At 53.3% G+C, this 25,596-nt stretch overlaps 1 protein-coding gene across 1 annotated transcript in view; it reads right to left on the reverse strand.

Moving 5' to 3' along the window:
- Positions 1 to 25,596, reverse strand: part of vars2 (valyl-tRNA synthetase 2, mitochondrial) — a 136,064-nt gene that overhangs the window by 14,193 nt on the left and 96,275 nt on the right. Inside the window, exons 26-34 of the mRNA XM_085973730.1 lie at positions 24,234 to 24,325; positions 23,561 to 23,666; positions 17,048 to 17,118; positions 13,036 to 13,161; positions 12,772 to 12,876; positions 12,315 to 12,383; positions 3,234 to 3,312; positions 2,836 to 2,963; positions 6 to 144 (exon numbers count right to left, since the gene is read on the reverse strand). Coding sequence (XP_085829856.1) covers positions 6 to 144; positions 2,836 to 2,963; positions 3,234 to 3,312; positions 12,315 to 12,383; positions 12,772 to 12,876; positions 13,036 to 13,161; positions 17,048 to 17,118; positions 23,561 to 23,666; positions 24,234 to 24,325 — 915 coding nt within the window. The remainder of the gene's footprint in view (positions 1 to 5; positions 145 to 2,835; positions 2,964 to 3,233; positions 3,313 to 12,314; positions 12,384 to 12,771; positions 12,877 to 13,035; positions 13,162 to 17,047; positions 17,119 to 23,560; positions 23,667 to 24,233; positions 24,326 to 25,596) is intronic.

A 25,596-nucleotide genomic window follows, 5' to 3' on the forward strand; every position in this document is an offset into this window, starting at 1 on the left:
GTCGCACAGGTCGTGGAGCCAGAATCCGTGTATTGCGCTGGTCACTGCTTGGAGATTGTATTCCTGGAATCCACGGTCACAGGCTGCGATGGTGCGGAGGAGCCGACTGAGGATCCAGCGATCGATGGCAGCGCCCGGCTGGACCTGGTGCACGAGAGGTAAATACCCGTCACTACCAGTCGCCGTTCGATTAACCACATTCTCCCAGTGTCCCCGTCTCCCCCACCCAACCTGCACTAGAATGCTCACTGCACCGCGGGTCCTGGGCCAGACCTTCGGCAATACCCATAAGGGAACAGCCCGGAGAGTGATCCAGACAGACAGCCATCCAGCCAGACACACAGACAGCCATCCAGACACACAGACAGCCATCCAGACACACAGACAGTCATCCAGATACACAGACAGCCATCCAGACACACCGACAGCCATCCAGACACACCGACAGCCATCCAGACACACCGACAGCATCCAGACACCGACAGCCATCCAGACACACATCCAGACACCCAGACACACATCCATACACACATCGACACACATCCAGACACACAGACAGCCATCCAGACACACAGACAGCCATCCAGATACACAGACAGCCATCAGACACACAGACAACCATCCAGACACCGACAGCCATCCAGACACCGACAGCCATCCAGACACCGACAGCCATCCAGACACCGACAGCCATCCAGACACCGACAGCCATCCAGACACACAGACAGCCAGCCATCCAGACACACAGACAGCCAGCCATCCAGACACACAGACAGCCATCCAGACACACAGACAGCCATCCAGACAGCCATCCAGACAGCCATCCAGACACACATCCAGACACACATCCAGACACACATCCAGACACACAGACAGCCATCTGGAGAACATGAGTTCAAATTCCACCACAACAGTTTCAGAATTTGAACTCAGTTTAAAAACTGTGGAAATAAAAAGCTGTCGGACTGTCGTAAAAACCCAACTGGTCCACTGGTGTCCTTTGGGGAAGGAAACCTGCCGTCCTTACCCGGTCTGGTGTACACCCGACTCCAGGCGCACACCAAGCTGCTCAATTGTATCAAACCGCTACTCAGGGCAATTAGGCATGGCCAGCGGTAGGTACCCACATCCCCAGAATTAATTTTTTCAAAGAGGCCCGTTTCGCTCTTGCCCTGCAGGAGACGGAAGCACCCGTGGGACACGTCCCGACTGGAATGAGTATTGCTCTGCCTCTTGGTGCCAACACGCCCCCTACCCCCCCCACCCCCCCCCGAGCCTCATTTCACACAAACCCTCCCAACTACCCGCACACCCCCGAACCACCTCCCAGTGAACTGGCCAATGCAAGAGAGGGAGATACGTCAGCAGCGTCCCACCAGGTGTTGGGCAAAGGGTGGTCATCCCAACCTGCAGAGCCATTGGGTGGCAGGAACCCCGTGACCTCAGCGACCCAGCCCGGCCCCAGGAGCAGGGGTCAGACACGGCGAGGGCCGTCACTCAGGCCGCTCGCTCACTGCTCTGGCCAGCCGGGTTCTTTTTTATATTACCGCCGGTTTGAGCATCACCAAAAAAACACCGCCAGATGGGAGAACATTCGGGGATCGTTACACCAAACTAACCAGAATCGGGGACGCCCAGTGACATCCCCACCCCCAACCCCCAGAGACACCCCCACCCCAACTCCCCCCAGAGACACCCCCACCCCCAGAGACATCCCCACCCCAACTCCCCCCAGAGACACCCCCACCCCAAGACATCCCGACCCCCAGAGACATCCCGACTCTCAGAGACACCCCCACCCCCGACTCCCCCAGAGACACCCTGACCCCGACCCCCAAAAACACCCCGACCCCCAACCCCCAAAGACACCCCGACCCCCAGAGACATCCTGACCCCGACGCCCCCGAGACACCCCCACCCCAAGACATCCCGACACTCAGAGACACCCCCACCCCCGACTCCCCCAGAGACATCCTGACCCCCGACGCCCCCCAGACACCCCGACCCCCAACAACATCCCGACCCCCAGAGACACCTCAACCGCTGACCCCCCTGACCCCCAGGAACACCCCGATCCCGACTCCCCCCAGAGACACCCCAACCCCCGACCCTCAGAGACACCCCGACCCCCCCCAAGAGACACCCTGACCCCGACTCCCCCCAGAGACACCCCCAGCCCCCAGAGACATCCCGACCCCCAGAGACATCCCGACCGCTGACCCCCCCGACCCCCAGGAGCACCCCGATCCCGACTCCCCCCAGAGACACCCCAACCCCCGACCCTCAGACACCCCGACCCCCCCCAGAGACACCCTGACCCCGACTCCCCCCAGAGACACCCCCAGCCCCCAGAGACATCCCGACCCCCAGAGAAATCCCCACCGCCGACCCCCGAGACATCCCGATCCCCAGAGACATCCCCAGCCCCCAGAGACAGCCTCACCACCAACAGAGACACCCCAACCCCAGAGAAATCCCCACCCCTGACCCCCGAGACATCCTGACCCCCAGAGACAGCTCCACCCCTGAGCCGAGCCCCAGAGATACCCCAACCCCAGTGACAGCCCCACCCCTGACCCGACCAACCGAGACACCCTGACACCCGACCCCCAGAGACAGCTCCACCCGAGCCGAGCCCCAGAGATACCCCAACCCCAGTGACAGCCCCACCCCTGACCCAACCAACCGAGACACCCTGACACCCGACCCCCAGAGACAGCTCCACCCCGGAGCCGAGCCCCAGAGATACCCCAACCCCAGTGACAGCCCCACCCCTGACCCAACCAACCGAGACACCCGACTCCCAGAGACAGCCACATCCCAACCCCCCCTCACCCTTTCAGTCGGCCAAGGCTGGAAGTTCTCAGGCAGAGTGGAAAAGGTGAACTTCATGGCGTTCCAGATCTTGTTACAGAATCGTCGGGAGCTCAGAAACATCGCGATGTCCAAGTTAACGTCGTCTCCTGAGGAGGGAGGAATAGAAGGGGGGGAGAGAGAGAGAGAGAGAGAAGAGGGAGAGAGAGGGAGAGAGAGAGAGAGAGAGAGAGAAAGGGAGCGAGAGAGAGGAGAAAGAAAAAGAGGCAAAAGAGAGCGAGCGCCAGCGAGAGAAAGATAAGGAGTGAGAAAGAGAGAGAAAGAGTGGGGAGAAAGACAGAGGAGGGAGATAGAGAGAGAGATTAACCCGAGCATTAGAGAGAAAGCACGTCTAGATTTCAGTTCCTATTGCTGCTTACCCTGACACTTGTAGGAGGACAGGGAAAAGCGTAGAGCGTCTGTGCCACACTCCGGGATCCCGTGCGGAAAATCCCGTTTCTGCGGAGAGAAGAATGAAATTGATCAGGGCGTGGACTCCCCCCACCCTGCCCCACCCCCGAGCCCTCCCGCGGTCACACGGCGGGTGACTGCAGCACGCGGCAACTGCGCGAGGGAAATCCGGCGACAACAACTTGCATTTATATAGCACCTTTAACGCAGCTAAAACTTCCCCAAGGTGCTTCCCAGGAGTCATGGGGAGGGCGGGGCTGCACGAGGCAGGAGATCAAAAGTCAAACGAGAAAAAGTCACGAGTAAGCGAGTTCTCCCCCACCAAGTGTTGGCGTGCAAAACCACAATCTCGCGAGTGTGGAACATCGGAACAGGAGGAGGCCATTCAGCCCCTCGAGCCGGTTCCACCATTCAACGAGATCATGGCCGATCTGAATCTTAACTCCATCTACCCTGCCTTGGCTCCATATCCCTTAAACACCAATATCAGAAAAACTTGTCCTTCAACCGAGTATCGCACTCTGCTGTTCAATAACTTCCATTTGGAGCTGCTCTGGTACATCGTGCACACTGACAAAAAACATGGTGTGCTAAAAATCGAAAACTCTCCTCCACGATTCCTGAAGTCAGAGAAGTGTTCTTGAAGTTCAGCACAAGCACAAAGGGCTGAATGTAACATGAGGACAGAATCTGATCTTCCACCTCAACCCCACTTTCCCGCCCCATCCCCACCTCCTCTGATTCATCCAAAGTCCAAAAATCTATCGCTCTCAGCCTTGAATACACTCAACAACTGATCATCCACCGCCCTCTGGGGCAGAGAATTCCAAAGATTCACAACCCTCCGAGTGAAGAAATTCCTCCTCCCCTCAGTCCTAGATAGTAAGTGCGCACGTGTTCATAATAAAGGCATCTTTCAGAAAGTATCATTAATATATAGTTGTGCCGCCATGCCTGAAATTACTAAGAAATGCATGTTATTTTGGAGTGGGCAGGAAGCTGTGCTGTTACTCCCTTTGCCTCGTAGGCATCTTGCACAGTAGTCTATTTTTGCTTTTGTGTATCGTGCCAGGTCATCTTATCTTTTACCCGATGCCTCTGATAGGAATATCTGAGTGGCTTCCTGCTCAAGAATAGTAGTTCAGGTTTGTTGTTATCCATTCCGGTATTTGTGTCAACTTGGCTCGCTGGCACAGATCATAGAAAGCTTCCATTCAGTAAAAGAAAAAGAAAGACTTGCATTTATATAGCGCCTTTCACGACCACCGGACGTCTCAAAGCGCTTTTGGAGTGCAGTCACTGTTGTAAATGTAGGAAACGCAGCAGCCAATTTGTGCACAGCAAGCTCCCACAAACAGCAATGTGATAATGACCAGGTGATCTGTTTTTGTTATGTTGATTGAGGGAATAAATATTGGCCAGGACACCGGGGAGAACTCTCCTGCTCTTCTTCAAAATAGTGCCGTGGGATCTGTTACGTCTACCTGAGAGGGCAGACGGGGTCTCAGTTTAATGTCTCATCCGAAAGACGGCACCTCCGACAATGCAGTGCTCCCTCAGTACTGGCACTGTGAGTGTCAGCCTAGCTTTATGTGCTCAAGTCTCCGGAGTGGGACTTGAACCCACGACCTTCTGATTCAGAGGCGAGAGTGCTGCCCACTGAGCCACAGCTGATAGTAACTGATAGTAAAGGTGCGTTGAGTTACAGTGGAAAGAGAAAAGCCTGGAAAGAGTTCTAAAAATAAAAAGATACTTTTCGGCAGGCACAGACACGATGGGCATCATGGCCTCCTTCTGTGCCGTAAACTTTATGATTCTATACTTACGCCCATACCGTCGACCAAGTCAAGAGTGACGTCCTGCGAGATCGACTCAAATTTTTAAAAAATACGTAGGCCTTTTTGCCTCCATCTATGCTGCACCACATACCGATAAAGCAGATAAAGATCAGTCCTCTGGGCACTAGCTCAAGAATAGGTCTTCGCCTCCAACTTTACATTCTGCTGATTTGACACATTTGGCGAGCAATTTGTGAAACTCTCTCATCAGCCGCTTGCTCCTCAGACACTACTACAGCTGCTGGCGTGCAGGTATTCCAGCCTCAAATTACACTGGTCGTTCGTGCAGTTACAGTGTTCACAGTACGGCGTGTATAAATCGGTGCGTCTGCTGGACAGAAAAACCCTGGCAACAGTAAACGGACGCTGAGCTTAACAGAACCCATCAGGACTCTGGGGGAATCAAGGGATATGGAGATCGGGCAGGAAGGTGGAGTTGAGGTCGATGATCAGCCATGATCTCATTGAATGGCGGAGCAGGCTCGAGGGGCTGTACGGCCGACTCCTGCTCCTATTTCTTATGTTCTTAGGAAAGGATGAATAGGCTGGGTCTCTTTTATTTTGAAAAGAGAAGGCTGAGGGGTGATCTAGTGGAGGTCTTTAAAATTATGAAAGGTTTTGATAGAGTGGGTACAGAGAGAGAGAGAGAGTGGGGGAAAAATTCGGTTGGTTGCGCCACCCATTAGCGCCTTAAGAGGGCGCTAAGTGGGGTGCAAGCCAACTAGCGCCCGGGTGCGGCATTGCCCACGCCTCCTGCTAAATTCCGCGGGACGTTAGTGGTGGCGCAAACCGTTAGCGCTGTGCCGCTGCCGGTGATGTCATCGGTGTGCGCGTCGCCCTGGCCACGATATCCGGCAGCGCCCCCTGATTTACCGCCGGACGCTATGTCCGATGTGTTCAGGGGGGCCTACCTGTGGCCGGGGAGGCGCAAGTTAAAGGCGAGGTGCGGGGCGGCCATTTTTGTTGTTGGCCGCCTGCCAGCACCTGCCTGCGCTCCCGTCCCTGGCCTCCTGAACCCCCCTCCCCCCCGCGGAATGCCGGCTGCGCTCAAAGAGCCCGGCACTTCCCTTCGGTGCCGGGCTCTTTTGCCTGCACTCCCGATCCTTGGGGGTCCAGCTGGGCCCCAGATCGCGCTGCACAAGGCCCCTCCCCTTTAAGAAGGGGAGGAAGGCCTGCAATACCGCAGCACGACGTGCCGCAGCGCCACACGCTGCGGCACGTTGCACCACGATATTCACTCGCAGCGCCCCAAGTGGGATGCGGGGTGCCTCCAGTAGCGCCGCGCTTCCCTTTGGGGCGCAAACGACCAATTTCCGGTGCGGGGGCGCGAATGTTTCCGGGGCGCTACTTTTAGCGCCCTGGTGAGGTTAGCGCCCCAAACGGGGCTATGCTCAATTTCTCCCCCAGTGTGTTTCCACTTGTGGGGAAGAGCATAACTAGAGCCCATCAACATAAGATAGTCAGCAAGAAATCCAATAGGGAATTCAGAAGAAACTTCTTTACCCAAAGAATGCTGAGAATGTGGAACTCGCTGCGACGGAGTGGTTGAAGCGAATAGTTCAGATGCATTTAAGGGGAGGCTGGACAAACATATGAGGGAGAAGGGAATAGAGGGTTATGCGGATAGATTTAGATGAGGAAAGACGGGAGGAGGCTCGAGTGGAGCATAAACGCCAGCATGGACTGGTTGGGCCGAATGGCCTGTTTCTGTGCCGCATATATCCTATGTAATTTTGAGATGGTTTTTAAAGGAGTGAGTGAGGTGGAGAGATGGATGAGTTTAGGAAGGAATTTCCAGAGGAGGATCTAGGATACTGAAGACTACCCCCAATGATAGGGGAGGGGTGGAAATACACAAAAGACAGAGGAATGGAGTGTCAGGAGAGGATGGAGGAATGGGGCTTGAGTAGTTTGCAGCGATATATTGACATTTGTAGGACTACAAGACAAAATACAGCCCATTTCAAGACTCCTTAAACATTCACTCCCTCCACCACCGGCGTACCGTGGCTACAGTGTGTACCATCTACAAGATGCACTGCAGCAACTCGCCAAGGCTCCTTCGGCAGCACCTCCCAAACCCGCAACCTCTTCCACCTCAAAGGACAAGGGCAGCAGGCCCATGGGAACACCACCACCTCCAAGTTCCTCTCCAAGTCACACACCATCCTGACTTGGAAATATATCGCCGATCCTTCATCGCCGCTGGGCCAAAATCCTAGAACTCCCTCCCTAACAGCACTGTGGGAGCACCTTCACCGCATGGACGGCAGCGGTTCAAGAAGGCGGCTCACCACCACCTTCTCAAGGGCAACTAGGGACGGGCAAGAAATGTTGGCCACATCCCATGAACGAATAAAAAAAATTGTAGATAAATTTGAACTGATCAACATCATCAAACTATCAGTACATATGACTGCTCATAGATTGACGTTCTGTCAATGCAAGTAAGCTTCCACCGTTACAAAGGCTCCACAGCAACACTTTATCTTCAAGCAGAGGGTCCGAGTTTTCTTCCATGCACCCACGGGCCCTGTGATTTCTCCTGAGTGTTCAAACGAAGGAGGGGGAAGTTTGGTGTTGTCGAGTGGACAAGTGGAAACGCCGGCCTAAAAATGGACCTGTCCACGTAGAACATTCGTTCTGAAGCTTGCGAAGGGGTAGGACAAAATATCAATGTATTTCGAGTGAGATAAATCAAAGATCGGAAGATATTAAATGTAAGGCTGTTTAGATAGATTTGGTGCCAGGAAGTCAGTGTGTGAAAAGGGAAACTCAGTTAACAAGTACATCAGCCACAACTTTATAACTTGTTGGCAGAGACCTGCTTGGATCATTAAACACAATGAATGGCAGCGGTTTGTCGATTACAACTTAACATTAACGATGCACTAATTTCTGTGGAACTAGCCAGCATTCCTTAAATTATGATTCTGGTTCAAATTGCCAGGAAGGCTTTCAACATCAGTGCCTGGAATTAATTATACTTATATCCCTTATTCCCATTCCAAAGTGACTGGTTCCTGGGATGGGGGGGGGGATTGTCCTATCAGGAGAGATTGAGTTGACTAGGCCTATATTCCCTCGAGTTTAGAAGAATGAGAGGTGATCTCATTGAAACGTATACAATTGTTAAGGGGCTTGAAAGGGTGGATGCAGGGAGGATGTTTCCCTTGGCTGGGGAGTCTAGAACCAGGGCTCAGTCTCAGGATAAGGGGTCGGCCATTTAGGACTGAGATGAGGAAACATTTCTTCACTCAGAGGGTTGTGAATCTTTGGAATTCTCTACCCCAGAGGGCTGTGAATGCTCAGTTGTTGAGTGTATTCAAAGCTGAGATCGATAGATTTTTGAATATTAAGGGAAACAAGGGATGTGAGGATTGGGCGGGAAAGTGGGGTTGAGGTCGATGATCAGCCGTGACCTTATTGAACGGCGGAGCAGGCTCGAGGGGCCGAACGGCCGACTCCTGCTCCTGACTCTTCTGTTGTTAGGAACAACATTAACTGCTGGGAGTCGGTTCCACATGGCCATTACGCTGGAGGGAGAGAGGGAGGGAAGTGCAATAACATTTCATGCTCTGTTCTGTTTCTCTTCTGTATGCAAGTGTCACCTGAAGCTGACAAAAGAGATTCACAGAATCACAGAAACCCCACAGTGCAGATAGAGGCCATTTCGGCCCATCGAGCCTGCACCGACACATATCCCACCCGATCCCCGTAACCCCACGTATTTAATCCCCCTAACACTAAGGGTCAATTTATCATAGCCAATCAACCTAACCCGCACATCTAACACAATAGCAAAATAGCGGATGCTGGAAATCGGAAATAACAACAGAAAATGCTGGAAACACTCAGCAGGTCAGGCTGGAGAGGGAAAAACAGAGTTACCGTTTCAGGTCTGGGACCCTTCGTCAGAACTTGAGGTCTCCTCTACATTGGGGAGACCATTGCGGAACACCTCCGTTCAGTCCGTAAGGGTGACCCCGAGCTTCCGCTCGCCCGTCACTTTAATTCTCCGCTCCATTCCCACTCTGACCTCGGCCTCTTACACTGTTCCAATGAAGCTCGAGGAACAGCACCTCACCTTTCGATTAGGCACTTTACAGACTTCTGGACTCAACATCGAGTTCAACGATTTCATACCATAATTCGGCCCCCATTGTTTCAGGCGGCAGCTGTTGATTCTGCCATTCCCATTTGCAACATTGAATCTCTCCTGCCTTCCACCCTAGCACAGACCGTCCCTTTTGTTCTTTCCTCCCCTTTCCCTGCCTCTGCACCTGCTTAAAACCTGTTACATCTCCAACCATCTCCAATTCTGACGAAGGGTCACAGACCTGAAACGTTAACTCTGTTTCTCTCTCCATGGATGCTGAGTATTTACAGCAATTTTTGTTTAAGTTTCAGATTTCCAGCGACCGCTTTGGATTTCCATTTTGCATTTGCATTGTACAGGAAACTCTTTTTTTATCCGGTACCGACGGGACCGGCGTGGTGCAGGTTTATCAAAAAGTCCGGATTACAGAGAGGTATAGTTAAAAGGTACGAGAGCTCTGTACACAGCAACAAATCCAGGCTTCCCTGTTGCTTAGCAACAGGTGCAGGAACCCGGGCCACAGACCAAGCATCCCTGGTGCAGGAACCCCGATTACACAGCCACAGATCCAGGAACGGCCACTAATATGAAGTAAAACTTACCTGAACCTACTCCTGAATTTTGCCGGTTAACAGAGATTTCCGGTTATTTAGGTGCCGGTAAATCGAGAGTTTCCTGTAATTAATTTTTTTTGGAAGAGTAAGAGATTACAGGAAACTTTGTGCTATCCGGCACCGACAGGACTGAGCTGTTGCCGTCCCATCAAAACTGCCGGACAAACCAGCGCTAATGTTGAAACATACGGAGATTTTGAGCTCCGTATCTGGCAACAAACCCTGTTGCTTAGCAACAGCTTCTAAACAGTCGGCCGTACCTTGCAAGCATCTCTGTAGCTTAGCAACAGCTTCAGCGAGACCTTGCAGAGCCTGACTGGTGAAAAAAAAACAACAAAAAGAAAAAAAGCCTAACGAAACGGCTCCTGATTTTTGCCGGTGGCTCGAGCATTCCGGACAGTTAACCTCCGGATAAACCAAAGTTTCCTGTATTTGGGTTTTATAAAGAGATATTTTTAAGCGTATAGTGAAAATAACCAAATTGCAGCCCATTATTATATATTTAAGAGTATTAATGTTCCTGTGTTTAATCCTCTATTCGCTATGGAGAATTTTATTTTAGTTCAGGTTCAATTTAAAACAGTTTCTAACTTCTGTTCAGCAGTAATAATTTACTCTGACAAATTAGATCATAAGTGATGTAAGAAAACTACTAGGCACTTGGTCTGAGTATTAAACAAGGCTTTAATCAACTGTTTCACAACATGGATCCGGTCTAGTTGTCCTTCACTAGTTCCTGTTTACAAAATGTCCTGAGCAAGCTGGGCCCGTGCCCGAGTATTTATACTCTCCCTGGAAAGCACCACCAGCAGGCCGGCCAGTATTCTTTCACAAGTCATTTCTACATGAATGGCAAGATTCATGTCAATAAGAACATAAGAAATAGGAGCAGGTGTCGGCCATTTGGCCCTTCGAGCCTGCTCCGCCATTCAATAAGATCATGGCTGATCTTCTTCCTCATCTCCATTTTCCCACCCAATCCCCATATCCCTTGATTCCCTTAATATTCAAAAATCTATCGATCTCTGTCTTGAATATACTCAACGACTGAGCCTCCACAGCCCCCTGGGGTAGAGAATTCCAAAGATTCACCACCCTCTGAGTGAAGAAATTTAGAATCATAGAAAGTTACAGCACAGAAGGAGGCCATTTCAGCCCATCGTGTCCGCGCCGGCCAACAAAGAGCTCTCCAGCCTAATCCCACTTCCCAGCTCTTGGTCCGTAGCCCTGCAGGTTAGAGCATCCCAAGTGCACATCCAAGTACTTTTTTAATGTGGTTAGGGTTCCTGCCTCTACCAGCCTTACAAGCAGTGAGTTCCAGACCCCCACAACCCTCTGGGTGATGAAATTTCCCCTCAAATCCCCTCTAAACCTTTCCCCAATTACTTTAAATCTGTGCCCCCTGGTTTTTGACCCCTCTGCTAAGGGAAATAGGTCCTTTCTATCCACATTATCTATGCCCCTCATAATTTTATACACCTCAATGAGGTCTCCCCTCAGCCTCCTCTGTTCCAAGGAAAACAGACCCAGCCTATCCAGTCTTTCCTCACTGCTAAGATTCTCTACTCCCGGCAACATCCTTGTAAATTTCTCCTCATCTCAGTCCTAAATGGCCGACCCCTTATTCTGAGATTGTGACCCCTGGTTCTAGACTCCCCAGCCAGGGGAAACCAGAGAGTGGTTAGAATGTGGAACTTGCTACCACAGGGAGTAGTTGAGGCGAATAGTATAGATGCATTTAAGGGGAAGCTGGATAAACACACAAGGGAGAAAGGAATGGAGAGATATGTTGATGGGGTGAGATGAAGAGGGGCGGGAGGAGGCTCGTGCGGGGCGTGGACCTGTTTCTGTGCTGTATGTTCCATGTAATGCAGATCCCCAGGGCTCGGTACCCACCAGCCATGTTGCGGAGGTGCCACACTGCCACCCGGTGGTAGCACCTGTCGCTGGGATGACCGTTTGGCCAAGGTCCCGAGGGGGGAGGAGAGGAGGATGGTGGCGCCTCACTTGCCCGTCTCACGGCCGAGCTGCGCTGCTCACGAGGAGCTGCCCATGCCCGCTCTCTGCCTCGCAATGGGCTCCGACCAGGGAGGGGGGTGGGGAGTTGAGATGAAGGTAAGCGGGTGGGGGGGGGGGGAGTCAACCTGGGCTCGAGGTGGCTGCAGGATGACACACAACACCCAGTTAACCCTCAGTGATCTGCCACCCGAGCCAGCGATGATCCACCTGCCAGCCTGGCCCATTTAAGGGGACCTGGAGGAAATGTTCCCTGCAAGCTGCCCGGCCTGCTTCTTTTAATGCGCGGTCCCTTTAAATTTCTGTGTATTTACAATGTAAAAGCCGGCGAGCGGCCTGGGCGGGATCTTCACTATGACTGTGCGGCCGCGTGGCTCAGAGGGAACATTGCCTGGAGACTTCAGGCCCTGTGATTCACACTGCCTCCCCCCCACCGCCCCCCCCCCGACCCCCACCGGGTTGGGGCAGGTTCCTGTCACTCACCTGTCCCTCCTGGGCGAGGCGGCTCTCCCGAGGGTCCAGGTTTCCCTCCCGCAGTTTCTCGTGGAGACGCTGAAAGAAAATGGGGAGTTCAGCACTTGGATCAACCAGGAGTGACATTTCAACACACAGAGCAAGGAGATTATGGGAGAGATGGGGAGGGGAGTGAGGAAGGCAGGATAAGAGAGGGATAGCGTGACAAGAAAGCGAGAGGCAACAGTGAGAGCCTGCGTGGCACGGGCAGAGAGTGCGGAGCGGGCAGACAGTGGGGAGCGGGCAGAGAGCAGGCAGAGAGTATGGTGCGGGCAGAGAACACGGAGTGGGCAGGGAACAGGCAGAAAGCGGACAGTGGGCATGAGTAGAGAGCGGGTAGCGGGCAGAGAGCGGGCACAGAAAGCGCGCACGCGAGACAGACAGCGAGGGGCTGCGGTTTCTCCCCCCTCCCCCCGAGCACGGTTACCTGCAGCGAGATCCCGCCAATCACGTCCAATGGGTCAACAACGTTGCCCAACGACTTGCTCATCTTCCGCCCGTGCGCGTCTCGCACCATGGGGTGGAAGAGGACCTGCGGCAGAGCAGAGGCAGACACCGTTCAGAGAGACTCACAGACACACCGCGAGCGGACGGACGGACGGGGGGTAAGGCGAATCAACGTTCCAGGGCTTGGCGGGGGGGGGGGCAGTACGCAATTGCTAACCCGCCTGGCTCCGCCCAGCACACCCACCTGTTGGAAGGGCAGCTCTCCCGTCAGTCGCTGGCCCAACATCACCATCCTCGCCACCCAGAAAAAGATCAGGTCGCTTCCCGTCTCCAGCAGCGAGTTGGGGTAGAAGTTCCTCACATCAGCCGTCTGTCGGGCAAAAGAAAGAAAGACTCGCATTGATACAGCGTCTGTCGCTACCTCAGGACGTCCCATGGCACTTCACAGCCATTCACAGAACATTTTTGAAATGTTCTAACTGTTGTAATGTAGGAAACGCGGCAGCCAGTTTTTGCACAGCAAGCTCCCAAGGTACAAGGGGTGAGGGCCTTCAGTTATGTGGAGAGACTGGAGAAGCTGAGGTTGTCCTCCTTCGAGCAGAGAAGGTTAAGGGGAAATTTGATAGAGGTGTTCAAAATCATGATGGGGTTTTGATGGATTAAATCAGGAGAAACTGCTTCCAGTGGCAGAAGGGTCGGTAACCAGAGGACAAATATATTTTTTTGTTTATGGGATGTGGGCGTCGCTGGCAAGGCCAGCATTTATTGCCCATCCCTAATTGCCCTTGAGAAGGTGGTGGTGAGCTGCCTTCTTGAACCGCTGCAGTCCGTGTGGTGAAGGTGCTCCCACAGTGCTGTTAGAGGGAGTTCCAGGATTTTGACGCAGCGACGATGAAGGAACGGCGATATAATTCTAAGTCAGGATGGTGTGTGACTTGGAGGGGAACTTGGAGGTGGTGGTGTTCCCATGCGCCTGCTGCCCTTGTCCTTCTAGGTGGTAGAGGTCGCGGGTTTGGGAGGTGCTGCCGAAGAAGCCTTGGCGAGTTGCTGCAGTGCATCTTGTAGATGGTGCACACTGCAGCCACGGTACGCCGGTGGTGGAGGGAGTGAATGTTTAAGGTGGTGGATGGTGTCAAGCTTCTTGAGTGTTGTTGGAGCTGCACTCATCCAGGCAAGTGGAGAGTATTCAATCACACTCCTGACTTGTGCCTTGTAGATGGTGGAAAGGCTTTGGGGAGTCAGGAGGTGAGACACTCGCCGCAGATTTAAGATTGGCAAAAGAACCACAGGCAAGATGAGAATTATTTTTTATTTACGCAGCGAGTTGTTATGATCTGGAATGCACTCCCTGAAAGGGCGGTGGAAGCAGATTCAATCGTAACTTTCAAAAGGGAATTGGATAAACATAGACATAGAAACATAGAAGATAGGAGCAGGAGTAGGCCATTCGGCCCCTCAAGCCTGCTCTGCCATTCGATGAGATCATGGCTGATCATCCAAATTCAGTACCCTGTCCCTGCCTTCGCCCCATATCCCTTGATCCCTTTAGCCTTAAGAAATATATCCAACTCTTTCTTTAATATATTTAATGAACTGGCCTCCACCGCCCTGTGGCAGAGAATTCCACAGGTTCACCACTCTCTGGGTGAAGAAATTCCTCCTCATCTCTGTCCTAAATGGCTTACCCCTTATCCTTAGACTGTGACCCCTGGTTCTGGACTCCCCGGCCATCGGGAACATCCTTCCTGCATCTAGTCTGTCCAGTCTTGTTAGAATTCTATAAGTTTCAATGAGATCCCCTCTCATTCTTCTAAACTCCAGCGAGTATAAGCCCAATCGACACAATCTCTCCTTATACGTCATTCCTGCCATCCCAGGTATCAGTGTGGTGAATCTTCGCTGCACTCCCTCCATGGCAAGAACATCCTTCCTCAGGTATGGTGACCAAAACTGCACACAATACTCAAGGTGCGGTCTCACCAAGGCCCTGTACAACTGCAACAAGACATCCTTGCTCCTGTATTCGATTCCTCTCACTATGAAGGCCAACATACCATTTGCCTTTTTAACCGCCTGCTGCAACTGCATGCTTACCTTCAGCGACTGGTGCACAAGGACACCCAGGTCTCGTTGCACTTCCCCTTCTCCCAATCTATTGCCGTTCAGATAATAATCTGCCTTCACATTTATCCACATTATACTGCATTTGCCATGCATCTGCCCAATCACCCAACCTGTCCAAATCATACTGGAGTTTCTCGGCATCCTCCTCACAGCACACACGCCCACCCAGCTTTGTGTCGTCTGCAAACTTGGAGATATTACATCTAGTTCCCTTGTCTAGATCATTAATATATATTGTGAATAGCTGGGGTCCTAGGACCGATCCCTGCGGTACCCCACTAGTCACTGCCTGCCACTCGGAAAAAGACCCGTTTATTCCAGCTCTTTGCTTCCTGTCTGCCAACCAGTTCTCCATCCAAGTACAGGAAACTTTCGATTAACCGGCCCCTAAATAACCGGAACGCTCTATCCACCGGCAAAATTCAGGAGTCGGTTCAGGTAACTTTTTTTACTTTTAGTTACTTTTTAAAATTGATTTGTTGCTGTGCAAGGGTGTAGCTGTTGCTAAGCTACAGAGACGTTTGCAACTTGTGCCGATTGTTTTGAAGCTGCTGCAAAGGGTTTGTTGCTTTATACGGAGCTCTGAGCGTTCGGTTATCCGGAATTGTTGATGAACCGGCAACACGTCGGTCCCATCTGTGCCGGATACCAGAAAGTTTCCTGTAAGTACCTTGCCCCCAATCCCATGTGCCTTAATTTTACATGCTAATCTCTTATGCGGGACCTTATCGAAAGCCTTCTGAAAGTCCAAATACACATCTACTGGTTCTCCCTTATCTATTCTACCAGTTCCATCCTCAAAAAATTCCAGTAGATTAGTCAAGCACGATTTACCTTTTGTAAATCCATGTTGACTTTGTCCGATCCGGTCACTGTTTTCCAAGTGCTCTGCTATTACATCTTTTATAATGGACTCTAGCATTTTCACCACTACCGATGTCAGGCTTACCGGTCTATAATTCCCCGTTTTCTCTCTACCACCTTTTTTGAATAGTGGGGTAACATTAGCTACCCTCCAATCCATGGGAACTGTTCCAGAGTCTATAGAATTTTGGAAGATGACCAGCAATGCATCTACTATTTCTAGGGCCACTTCCTTAAGTACCCTAGGATGTAGCTTATCAGGCCCTGGGGATTTATCGGCCTTCAATCCCATCAATTTCCCTAACACCATTTCCCTACAAATACTGATTTCATTCAGTTCCTCCCTTTCATCAGACCCTATGTTCCCCGACATCTCTGGGAGGTTATTTGTGTCCCCCTTTGTGAAGATAGAACCAAAGTATGTATTTAATTGGTCTGCCATTTCTTTGTTCCCCATTATAAATTCCCCGGATTCTGACTGCAAGGGACCTACGCTTGACTTCACCAATCTTTTTCTCTTCACATATCTATAAAAGCTTTTACAGTCAGTTTTTATGTTCCCTGCAAGCTTACTCTCATACTCTATTTTCCCCCTCTTAATTAATCCCTTTGTCCGCCTTTGCTGAATCCTAAACTGCTCCCAATCCTCAGGTTTACTGCTTTTTCTGGCCAATTTATATGTCCTCTCCTTGGATCTTATGCTATTTTTAATTTCCCTTGTTAGCCACGGTTGAGTCACCTTTTTTGTTTTATTTTTATGCCAAACAGATAAAAACTTGAAGGGGAAAAATTTGCCTGGCTACAGGGAAAGAGCAGGGGAGTGGGACTAATTGGAGAGCTCTTTCAAAGAGCTGACACAACCGAATGGTCTCTTTCTGTGCTTATCATTCTATAAGTAGCAATTGGATAAATGACCAGATAATCTGCTTTAGTGATGTTGGTTGAGGGATAAATATTGGCCCAGGACACCGGGGAGAAACTCCCCCCCACTGCTCTTCTTCGAAATAGTGCCGAGGGACCTTTTACGTCACCTGAGAGGGCAGACGGGGCCTTGGTTTAACGTCTCATCCGAAAGACAGCACCTCCGACAGTGCAGCACTCCCTCAGTGCTGCAGTGGGAGGGTCAGCCTAGATTTTTGTGCTCAAGCCTCTGTAGTGGGACTCGAACCCGTGACCTTCTGTCAGTCACCAAGTGTATCCGGGAAGCAGCAGTTGCCGGGGTTTAGGAGTCAGGGGTCACGATTCCCACCCAGTCACATGTCACTCACCTCTCGTGGCCATCCCATAACCGCAAAGGGGAAAAGAGCGGAGGAAAACCAGGTGTCCAGGACATCGGCATCTGTGGGACAAAAAAACCACGGGAACAACGTGAGAACATAGATCATCAGGATCATGCCCGACCCAAACTAATGTGGGCCATCCCAAGTCAATACTGTACAGACACACACACCCAGTCCAGACCGGGGTCAATACTGTACAGACACACACACCCAGTCCAGACCCGGGTCAATACTGTACAGACACACACACCCAGTCCAGACCAAGGTCAACACTGTACAGACACACACATCCAGTCCAGACCCGGGTCAATACTGTACAGACACACACACCCAGTCCAGACCCAGGTCAATACTGTACACACAAACACACCCAGTCCAGACCCGGGTCAATATTGTAGACACACACACCCAGTCCAGACCCGGGTCAATACTGTACAGACATACACACCCAGTCCAGACCCGGGTCAATACTGTACAGACACACACACCCAGTCCAGACCCAGGTCAATACTGTACAGACACACACACCCAGTCCAGACCCGGGTCAATACTGTACAGACACACACACCCAGTCCAGACCCAGGTCAATACTGTACAGACACACACACCCAGTCCAGACCCACGTCAATACTGTACGCACAAGCACACTCAGTCCAGACCCGGGTCAATATTGTACAGACACTCACACCCACCCAGACCATGCGCTATCAATTACTGAGAAAGACTGGAAGTTAAGAGAGTAACAAACAGGCTTTTATTAGCTAAAGAACGAAGGCATGCCTCTAGTGGTCGACCGGTCCTGAATGCCTGGGGAACTGCAGAGCAGCCGGCTTTATACCAGGGCATATGGGTGGAGCCAGGGGCGGAGCCAGCTGAGGCATGCACAGACAGGTACAACAATGGGCAAGAGTGAACAACAGTGAAGTGAACAACAGTGAAGTGAACAACAGTGAAGTGAACAACAGTGAACAACAGTGGTTTACCACATTCGCCCCTTGCTTAAAAAATGAGTCCGACGGGGTGAAGTGTATTAAAAGTTCGTATAATTAAGTCTTTCTGGGGGTCTTGTATGCCGTCGTGATCGGCGTGGCGACGGCTGAGGTGGTGCAGTTTCCGATACCGAGTCCCGCGTGGGCCGGAGCACTGGCGTGTCGTCCTCCTGGGTGTTGAGTTGGTTGGTGATCAATGGCGGGTCACGGGGCCACGGCGTGCCATCTACAGGGGTTAGGTATGGGTCCGTTGCCGCCGGTACATTGTGGGTAGCGGTGATGTTGGTTTCAGGGGCCCCCGAGGGTGCGAGGTCTCGTATGGAGACTGTGTCCTCCCGCCCGTCCGGGTACGCAATGTAAGCATACTGGGGGTTGGCGTGGAGGAGGTCGACCCTCTCAACCAGGGGGTCCGTTTTATGGGTCCTCACGTGTCTTCTCAGTAGGACCGGCCCTGGGGACGTCAGCCATGGCGGTAGCAATGTCCCCGATGTGGACTTCCTTGGGAAGACAAACATTTTCTCATGAGGGGTGGAGTTAGTGGCAGTGCAGAGCAGTGACCGAATAGAGTGGAGCGCATCGGGGAGCACATCCTGCCAGCGGGAGGTCGGAAGGCCCCTAGACTTTAAGGCTAGCAGGGCGGCCTTCCAAACTGTCGCATTCTCTCTTTCCACCTGTCCGTTCCCCCGGGGGTTGTAACTGGTGGTCCTGCTTGTGGCAATACCCCTAGCGAGCAGGTACTGACGGAGTTCGTCGCTCATAAACGATGAGCCCCGGTCGCTATGGATATAGCTGGGGAAACCGAACAGGGTGAAGAGGTCGTTCAGACATTTAATGACCGTGGCACTGGTCATGTCCGGGCAGGGGATGGCGAACGGGAAACGGGAGTACTCATCAATAATGTTGAGGAAGTACACATTGCGGTCGGAGGAGGGGAGAGGCCCTTTAAAATCAACGCTCAGGCGCTCGAAGGGGCGAGTGGCTATTATCAGGTGAGCCCTGTCTGGTCTATAAAAGTGCGGTTTGCACTCAGCGCAGACTTGGCAGTTCCTGGTCATGGTCCTGACCTCCTCAATGGAGTAAGGCAGGTTGCGGGCCTTGATGAAATGGAAGAACCTGGTGACCCCTGGGTGGCAGAGGTCATTGTGGAGGGCCCGCAGTCTATCAACCTGTGCGTTGGCGCAGGTGCCACGCGATAGCGCATCCGGGGGCTCATTGAGTTTCCCGGGCCGGTACAAGATATCGTAATTGTAGGTGGAAAGTTCAATTCTCCACCTCAAAATCTTGTCATTTTTGATTTTGCCCCTCTGCTTGTTATTAAACATAAAAGCAACTGAACGCTGGTCAGTGAGTAGGGTGAATCGTTTTCCGGCCAGGTAATGCCTCCAATGTCGCACAGCTTCCACAATGGCCTGGGCCTCCTTTTCGACAGAGGAGTGTCTGATTTCGGAGCCTTGGAGGGTTCGTGAAAAGAAGGCCACGGGCCTTCCCGCCTGGTTAAGGGTAGCGGCCAGGGCAAAGTCGGACGCATCGCTCTCCACCTGGAAAGGGATGGACTCGTCCACCGCGTGCATGGTGGCTTTAGCAATGTCCTCTTTGATACGGTGGAAGGCTAAGCCGGCCTCTGCCGCCAGGGGAAAAGAGGTGGACTTGATAAGTGGACGGGCTTTGTCCGCATAATTAGGGACCCACTGGGCGTAGTAGGAGAAAAACCCCAGGCATCTCTTCAGGGCCTTGAGGCAGTGGGGCAGGGGAAGGTCCATAAGGGGACGCATCCGGTCGGGGTCGGGGCCGATGACTCCGTGTTCCACAACACAGCCAAGGATAGCGAGGCGGGTTGTGCGGAATATGCACTTCTCCTTGTTATACGTAAGGTTTAGGAGTTGGGCAGTGCGGAGGAATTTGTCGAGGTTGGCGTCATGGTCCTGCAGGTCATGGCCGCAGATGCTCACATTGTCCAGGTAGGGAAAAGTGGCCTGCAACGCATTCTGGTCGACCATCCGGTCCATCTCCTTTTGGAAAACGGAGACCCCGTTGGTGACGCCGAAGGGAACCCGAAGGAAGTGGTAGAGGCAGCTGTTTGCCTCGAAGGCAGTATACTGGCGGTCCTCATAGCGGATAGGGAGTTGGTGATATGCTGACTTAAGGTCAATGGTGGAGAATACGCGGTATTGTGCGATCTGATTGACCATATCAGATATGCGGGGGAGGGGGTATGCGTCCAGTTGGGTATATCGATTTATTGTTTGGCTGTAGTCAATGACCAGGCGCTGCTTCTCGCCGGTCTTGACGACCACAACCTGGGCTCGCCAGGGGCTGGTGCTAGCTTCAATAATCCCCTCCTTCAGGAGCCGCTCCACCTCAGATTTAATAAAAACTCTGTCACCAGCGCTGTATCGCCTGCTTTTGGTGGCGATGGGCTTACAGTCGTGGGCGAGGTTGGCGAACGGGGGGGGGGGGCGGGGGGGTGACTTTAAGCGTGGAAAGGCTGCAAAAGGTGCGCGGCGGGCAATTTGAAAACTGCTGGTTGCAGGCTGTGAGTGGGGGAAGGGGTCCACCGTACGCCATCGTGACACTCTTAAGGTGGCACTGAAAATCCAACCCCAGTAGAACGGCAGCGCAGAGATGGGGCAGGACAAGCAGTTTAAAGTTTCTGTACTCTGTGCCCCTCACCGAAAGGGTCACCACGCAGTAGCCGCCGACGTCCGCTGAATGGGACTTGGAGGCCATAGAGACCCGGTGGCGCGCTGGCAGGATCGGGAGAGAGTAACGCCGCACCGTGTCGGGGTGGATAAAGCTCTCCGTGCTCCCGCAGTTGAAAAGGCAGGTTGTGGCGCGGCCGTTTACCTTAATGTCCATCATGGACCTGGCTAGTTGGTGAGGTCTAGATTGGTCCAGTGTAACGGAGGCCAGCGTAGGGTCAGGCGTGTCGCTGCAGTCATCAGGTGAGGCGGTGGGTGAGTCGGGGGCCCGTTGCAAAAATGGCGGCCGGAACGGATCACCCATGGTCGAAGGCATCCAAGATGGCGTCCAAGATGGCGGCGCCCATGATCCACACGCGGCTGGAGGCGTACAAGATGGCGTCCAAGATGGCGGCCCGCTCGGCCCACACGCGGCACTGCTGGAGTTTGGGGTAGGTTTAGCCTTGCAGACGCTGGCGTAGTGCCCTTTCTTCCCACAACCAGAGCAAGTAGCGTTTTTCGCCGGGCAGCGCACTCTGGGGTGTTTGGCTTGGCCACAGAAGTAACACTTCGGGTCCCGGGACATCGCTGCAGAAGTTGGGCCGTTGGCGGGATGTGACGGGGGTGGTGCGGCGCAGGGTGGCGGTCCTACCGTGTCCCAGGATGGCGGCGCCCGCGCCATCCACGATGCGGCCGCGCGGTCAGGGGAGTAGGCGTCCATATTCCGGTGGGCCACGTCTAGCGAGAGTGCGAGGGCCGTGGCCCTCTTCAGGCCGAGTTCGCCCTGCTCCAACAGTCTCTGCCGGGTGTAGTTGGACCTGAGGCCCGCGACGAAGGCGTCCCGGACAAGTTCCTCCGTGTACACCGCGGCCGACACCTCTTTACATTTGCAGGCCCGGCCGAGCACCTTCAGCGCCCGTAGGTATACCTCCATCGATTCCCCGGGTTGCTGTTTGCGGGACCCCAGGAGGTGTCTGGCATAAACCTCATTTACCGGGCGTGTGTACTGTTCTTTAAGGAGGTCGAGAGCACCCTTGTAGGTAGTCGCATCTTGGATGAGCGAATAAGCTTGGTGGTTCACCTTGGAGGTCAGAACCCTTAGTTTGTCGCCATCGTTTTGAACAGTTTCGACGGAGGCTTCTAGGAAAAATTCGAAGCATCGCAGCCAGTGTGCGAACTTGGTAGATGAATCCGCCTCTTGAGGGTCTAGTTCCAGGCGTGCTGGTTTGAGGATTTGCTCCATCGAAAAAAAAATTTAGCTAATAAAATTGATGCGCTATCAATTACTGAGAAAGACTGGAAGTTAAGAGAGTAACAAACAGGCTTTTATTAGCTAAAGAACGAAGGCATGCCTCTAGTGGTCGACCGGTCCTGAATGCCTGGGGAACTGCAGAGCAGCCGCCTTTATACCAGGGCATATGGGTGGAGCCAGGGGCGGAGCCAGCTGAGGCATGCACAGACAGGTACAACAATGGGCAAGAGTGAACAACAGTGAAGTGAACAACAGTGAACAACAGTGAAGTGAACAACAGTGGTTTACCACACACACCCAGTCCAGACCCGGGTCAATACTGTACAGACACACACACCCAGTCCAGACCCACACACCCAGTCCAGACCCAGGTCAATACTGTACAGACACACACACCCAGTCCAGACCCAGGTCAATACTGTACGCACAAGCACACTCAGTCCAGACCCGGGTCAATATTGTACAGACACTCACACCCACCCAGACCAATACTGTACAGACACACACACTCAGTCCAGACCCGGGTCAATACTTTACAGACAAATACACCCAGTCCAGACCCGGGTCAATATTGTACAGACACACACACATCCAGTCCAGACCCAATCAATACTGTACAGACACACACACACCCAGTCCAGACCCAGGTCAATACTGTACACACACACACCCCCAGTCCAGACCCGGGTCAATATTGCACAGACACACACACCCAGTCCAGACCCAGGTCAATACTGTACAGACACACACACCCAGTCCAGACCCAGGTCAATACTGTACAGACACACACATCCAGTCCAGACCCGGGTCAATACTGTACAGACACACACCCAGTCCAGACCCAGGTCAATACTGTACAGACACACACACCCAGTCCAGACATAGGTCAATACTGTACAGACACACACACCCAGTCCAGACCCAGGTCAACACTGTACAGACACACACACCCAGTCCAGACCCAGGTCAATACAGTACAGACACACACACCCAGTTCAGACCCAGGTCAACACTGTACACACACACACACCCAGTCCAGACCCAGGTCAATACTGTACAGACACACACACCCAGTCCAGACCCAGGTCAATACTATACAGACACACACACCCAGTCCAGCCCTGGGTCAATACTGCACAGACACACACCCCAGTCCAGACCCAGGTCAATACAGTACAGACACACACACCCAGTTCAGACCCAGGTCAACACTGTACAGACACACACACCCAGTCCAGACCCAGGTCAATACTGTACAGACACACACACCCAGTCCAGACCCAGGTCAATACTATACAGACACACACACCCAGTCCAGCCCTGGGTCAATACTGTACAGACACACACACCCAGTCCAGACCCAGGTCAATACAGTACAGACGCACACACCCAGTTCAGACCCGGGTCAATACTATACAGACACACACACCCAGTCCAGCCCTGGGTCAATACTGTACAGACACACACACCCAGTCCAGACCCGGGTCAATACTGTACAGACACACACACCCAGTCCAGACCCGGGTCAATACTGTACAGACACACATACCCAGTCGTGGCCTAGGTCAGTGCTGTTTGTTACCCTGTGTCAGTGTGATCTCGGTCTCCTCTATTCCGTGCTGCTTGGCTGCGTTCCTTCGAGCCTCATCCTCTGTCCTGCCGATTGCCCAGAGCTCGCTCGAGTCTCCCTGCGACACAGGAGAGAGGGGTCAGCGCCGTGGTTACGGGAACTGGAACTGCGAGGACATGTGAGTTACCCGTGTGAAAGAGGCTGATCACCAGAAAACTGTGTCCTGCGTCCCGCTTGTCTGCCCCACTATCCCATCCTGCCCCCTACCCAAACCTATCCCAGCTCCATCCCGCCCCTTCCCCAGTTCCGTCCCACACTCCCCCCAAGCTCCGTCCCCTCCCCCCCCCCCGAGCTCCATCCCGTTCCCCCCCCCCACTCACAACTTTGTCCCATTCTTCCCCGCCCACAGATCTGTCCCATTCCCCGTCCGCCCCCACAGCTCCATCCTGTTCCGCCCCCACTCCCCAACTCCATCCCGCAACTGCCCCCCCAACTCCGTCCCTCACCTCCACCTCCATCCTGCTCCCTCTCCACCCCCCTCCCCCACTTGCATCCCAACTCCACCGTCTCCACTCCCACCCTGTCTGGTTCTGGGTATTTCAGCGAGTCTACGATGCACCCGTGTTGTGCGAGTCTTTTTATTTTTGAGAGTGAGAGTCGGAAGGGGTTAAAGTTGAGGGTTCACCTGCACTGTCGGGTCATGCGAGCCGGGGAAGGAGACACGATAAGCTGGAATCCGATGGCCCCCACCACAGCTGTCGAGATATGCACCAATCACTGGAACACAAGAGAGTGGAGTATGGGGGAAAACAGTGGTCAGTCTGTGTCCGAGACTCAGCTCTCCCCGGGCCCCTCAGAACCAATCTTAGAGCCAAGCCATTCCCTGACGCATTCACCATGACTACACATTTAACCTACACACTCGCCACGCACTGGGAGAGGCTGGAACGGTGGGGAGGGAGAGAGCGCCACCCACTTCAAAGGGGCCTCTTCATCTCATATATATAAATCGTACTTCTGTCATTCTGTCTTTCTATCTGTCTATCTGTCTGTCATCGCGTGTGCGTTGCGGGTATGCACTCGAAAAGTTACAGGGGCGTACCTACGCGCGCGTTACCTCCAAAGAAAGCTTACGCTTCCGAGACGGTTTTAAGCGTATTTACGTTTCGGCCGGGCTAAAATTGCGCCCGCGGTATCCCAAAAACCTTCAACATTCCGCTCATTAGCATCTCATTATCCGCTCATTAGCGACAGAGTGACCTCGAGCTCGACCAATCGTACGCCGGGGTTGCTGGCGTGTGCCGCCGGGCCAATCGGTGCGCGTGTGGCCGGGCTTTATCGTTCTGAACCGAGGTGAGTCGCCCGCCATCTTGATTCCAAACTTTTCCTTTCTTTTCCCGCTTTCCTGCGTCTTAAAAAAAAAACGTTGCTTTTAAAACACATATTGTTTTTAAAAAAAATGATTTAGAAAGTAATTAACATCTAATCTCATTAATTTTCCTACCTTTCCCCGTTTTTCCAGGTAGGCCTAGAAGCCTCGGCGTCTCCTCCGCACCCACGCCCGAGCTAGGCACCTCCCCGGCCCCACTCGAAGGCTGGAGGGCCGAGCCTCAGCCCAGCGCCGCTAGGGTGCGCGCGCGCAGCAGGAGCTGAGACGTCTCTCTCTGCCGGGGCTTGCTGAGCGTCCAGCGTTACCCTGGCAACGGGCGCAATCGGCGGTCTTCACCTCGGGGGGGACGGCCGCGACCCTCGGGGGGGGGGGGGGGCCGCGACCCTCGGGGGGGGGGCCCGCGCGCGCAGCAGGAGCAGCTGAGACGCGGCGTCTCTCTCTCTCTGGCTTGGTCAGCGTCACGGTTGCCCTGGCAACCCGAGCCCCGCCGGCCGAGAGAGACGCCGCGTCTCAGCTCCTGCTGCGCGCGCAATCGGCGGTCTTTCCCCTGCGGGGGGGGGGGGGGGGGGGGGGGGGTGGTGCGACCCTCGGGGGGGTCGCGACCCTCGGGGGGGGGGGCGCCCGCCGCCCTCCCTCCCCCCCCCCCGCCCTCCATCCC

Source organism: Somniosus microcephalus, unplaced genomic scaffold (genome assembly GCF_052327205.1).
Source record: "Somniosus microcephalus isolate GS21.2 unplaced genomic scaffold, FLI_Smic_1.0 unresolved_chr1, whole genome shotgun sequence".
Lineage (NCBI taxonomy): Eukaryota > Metazoa > Chordata > Chondrichthyes > Squaliformes > Somniosidae > Somniosus > Somniosus microcephalus.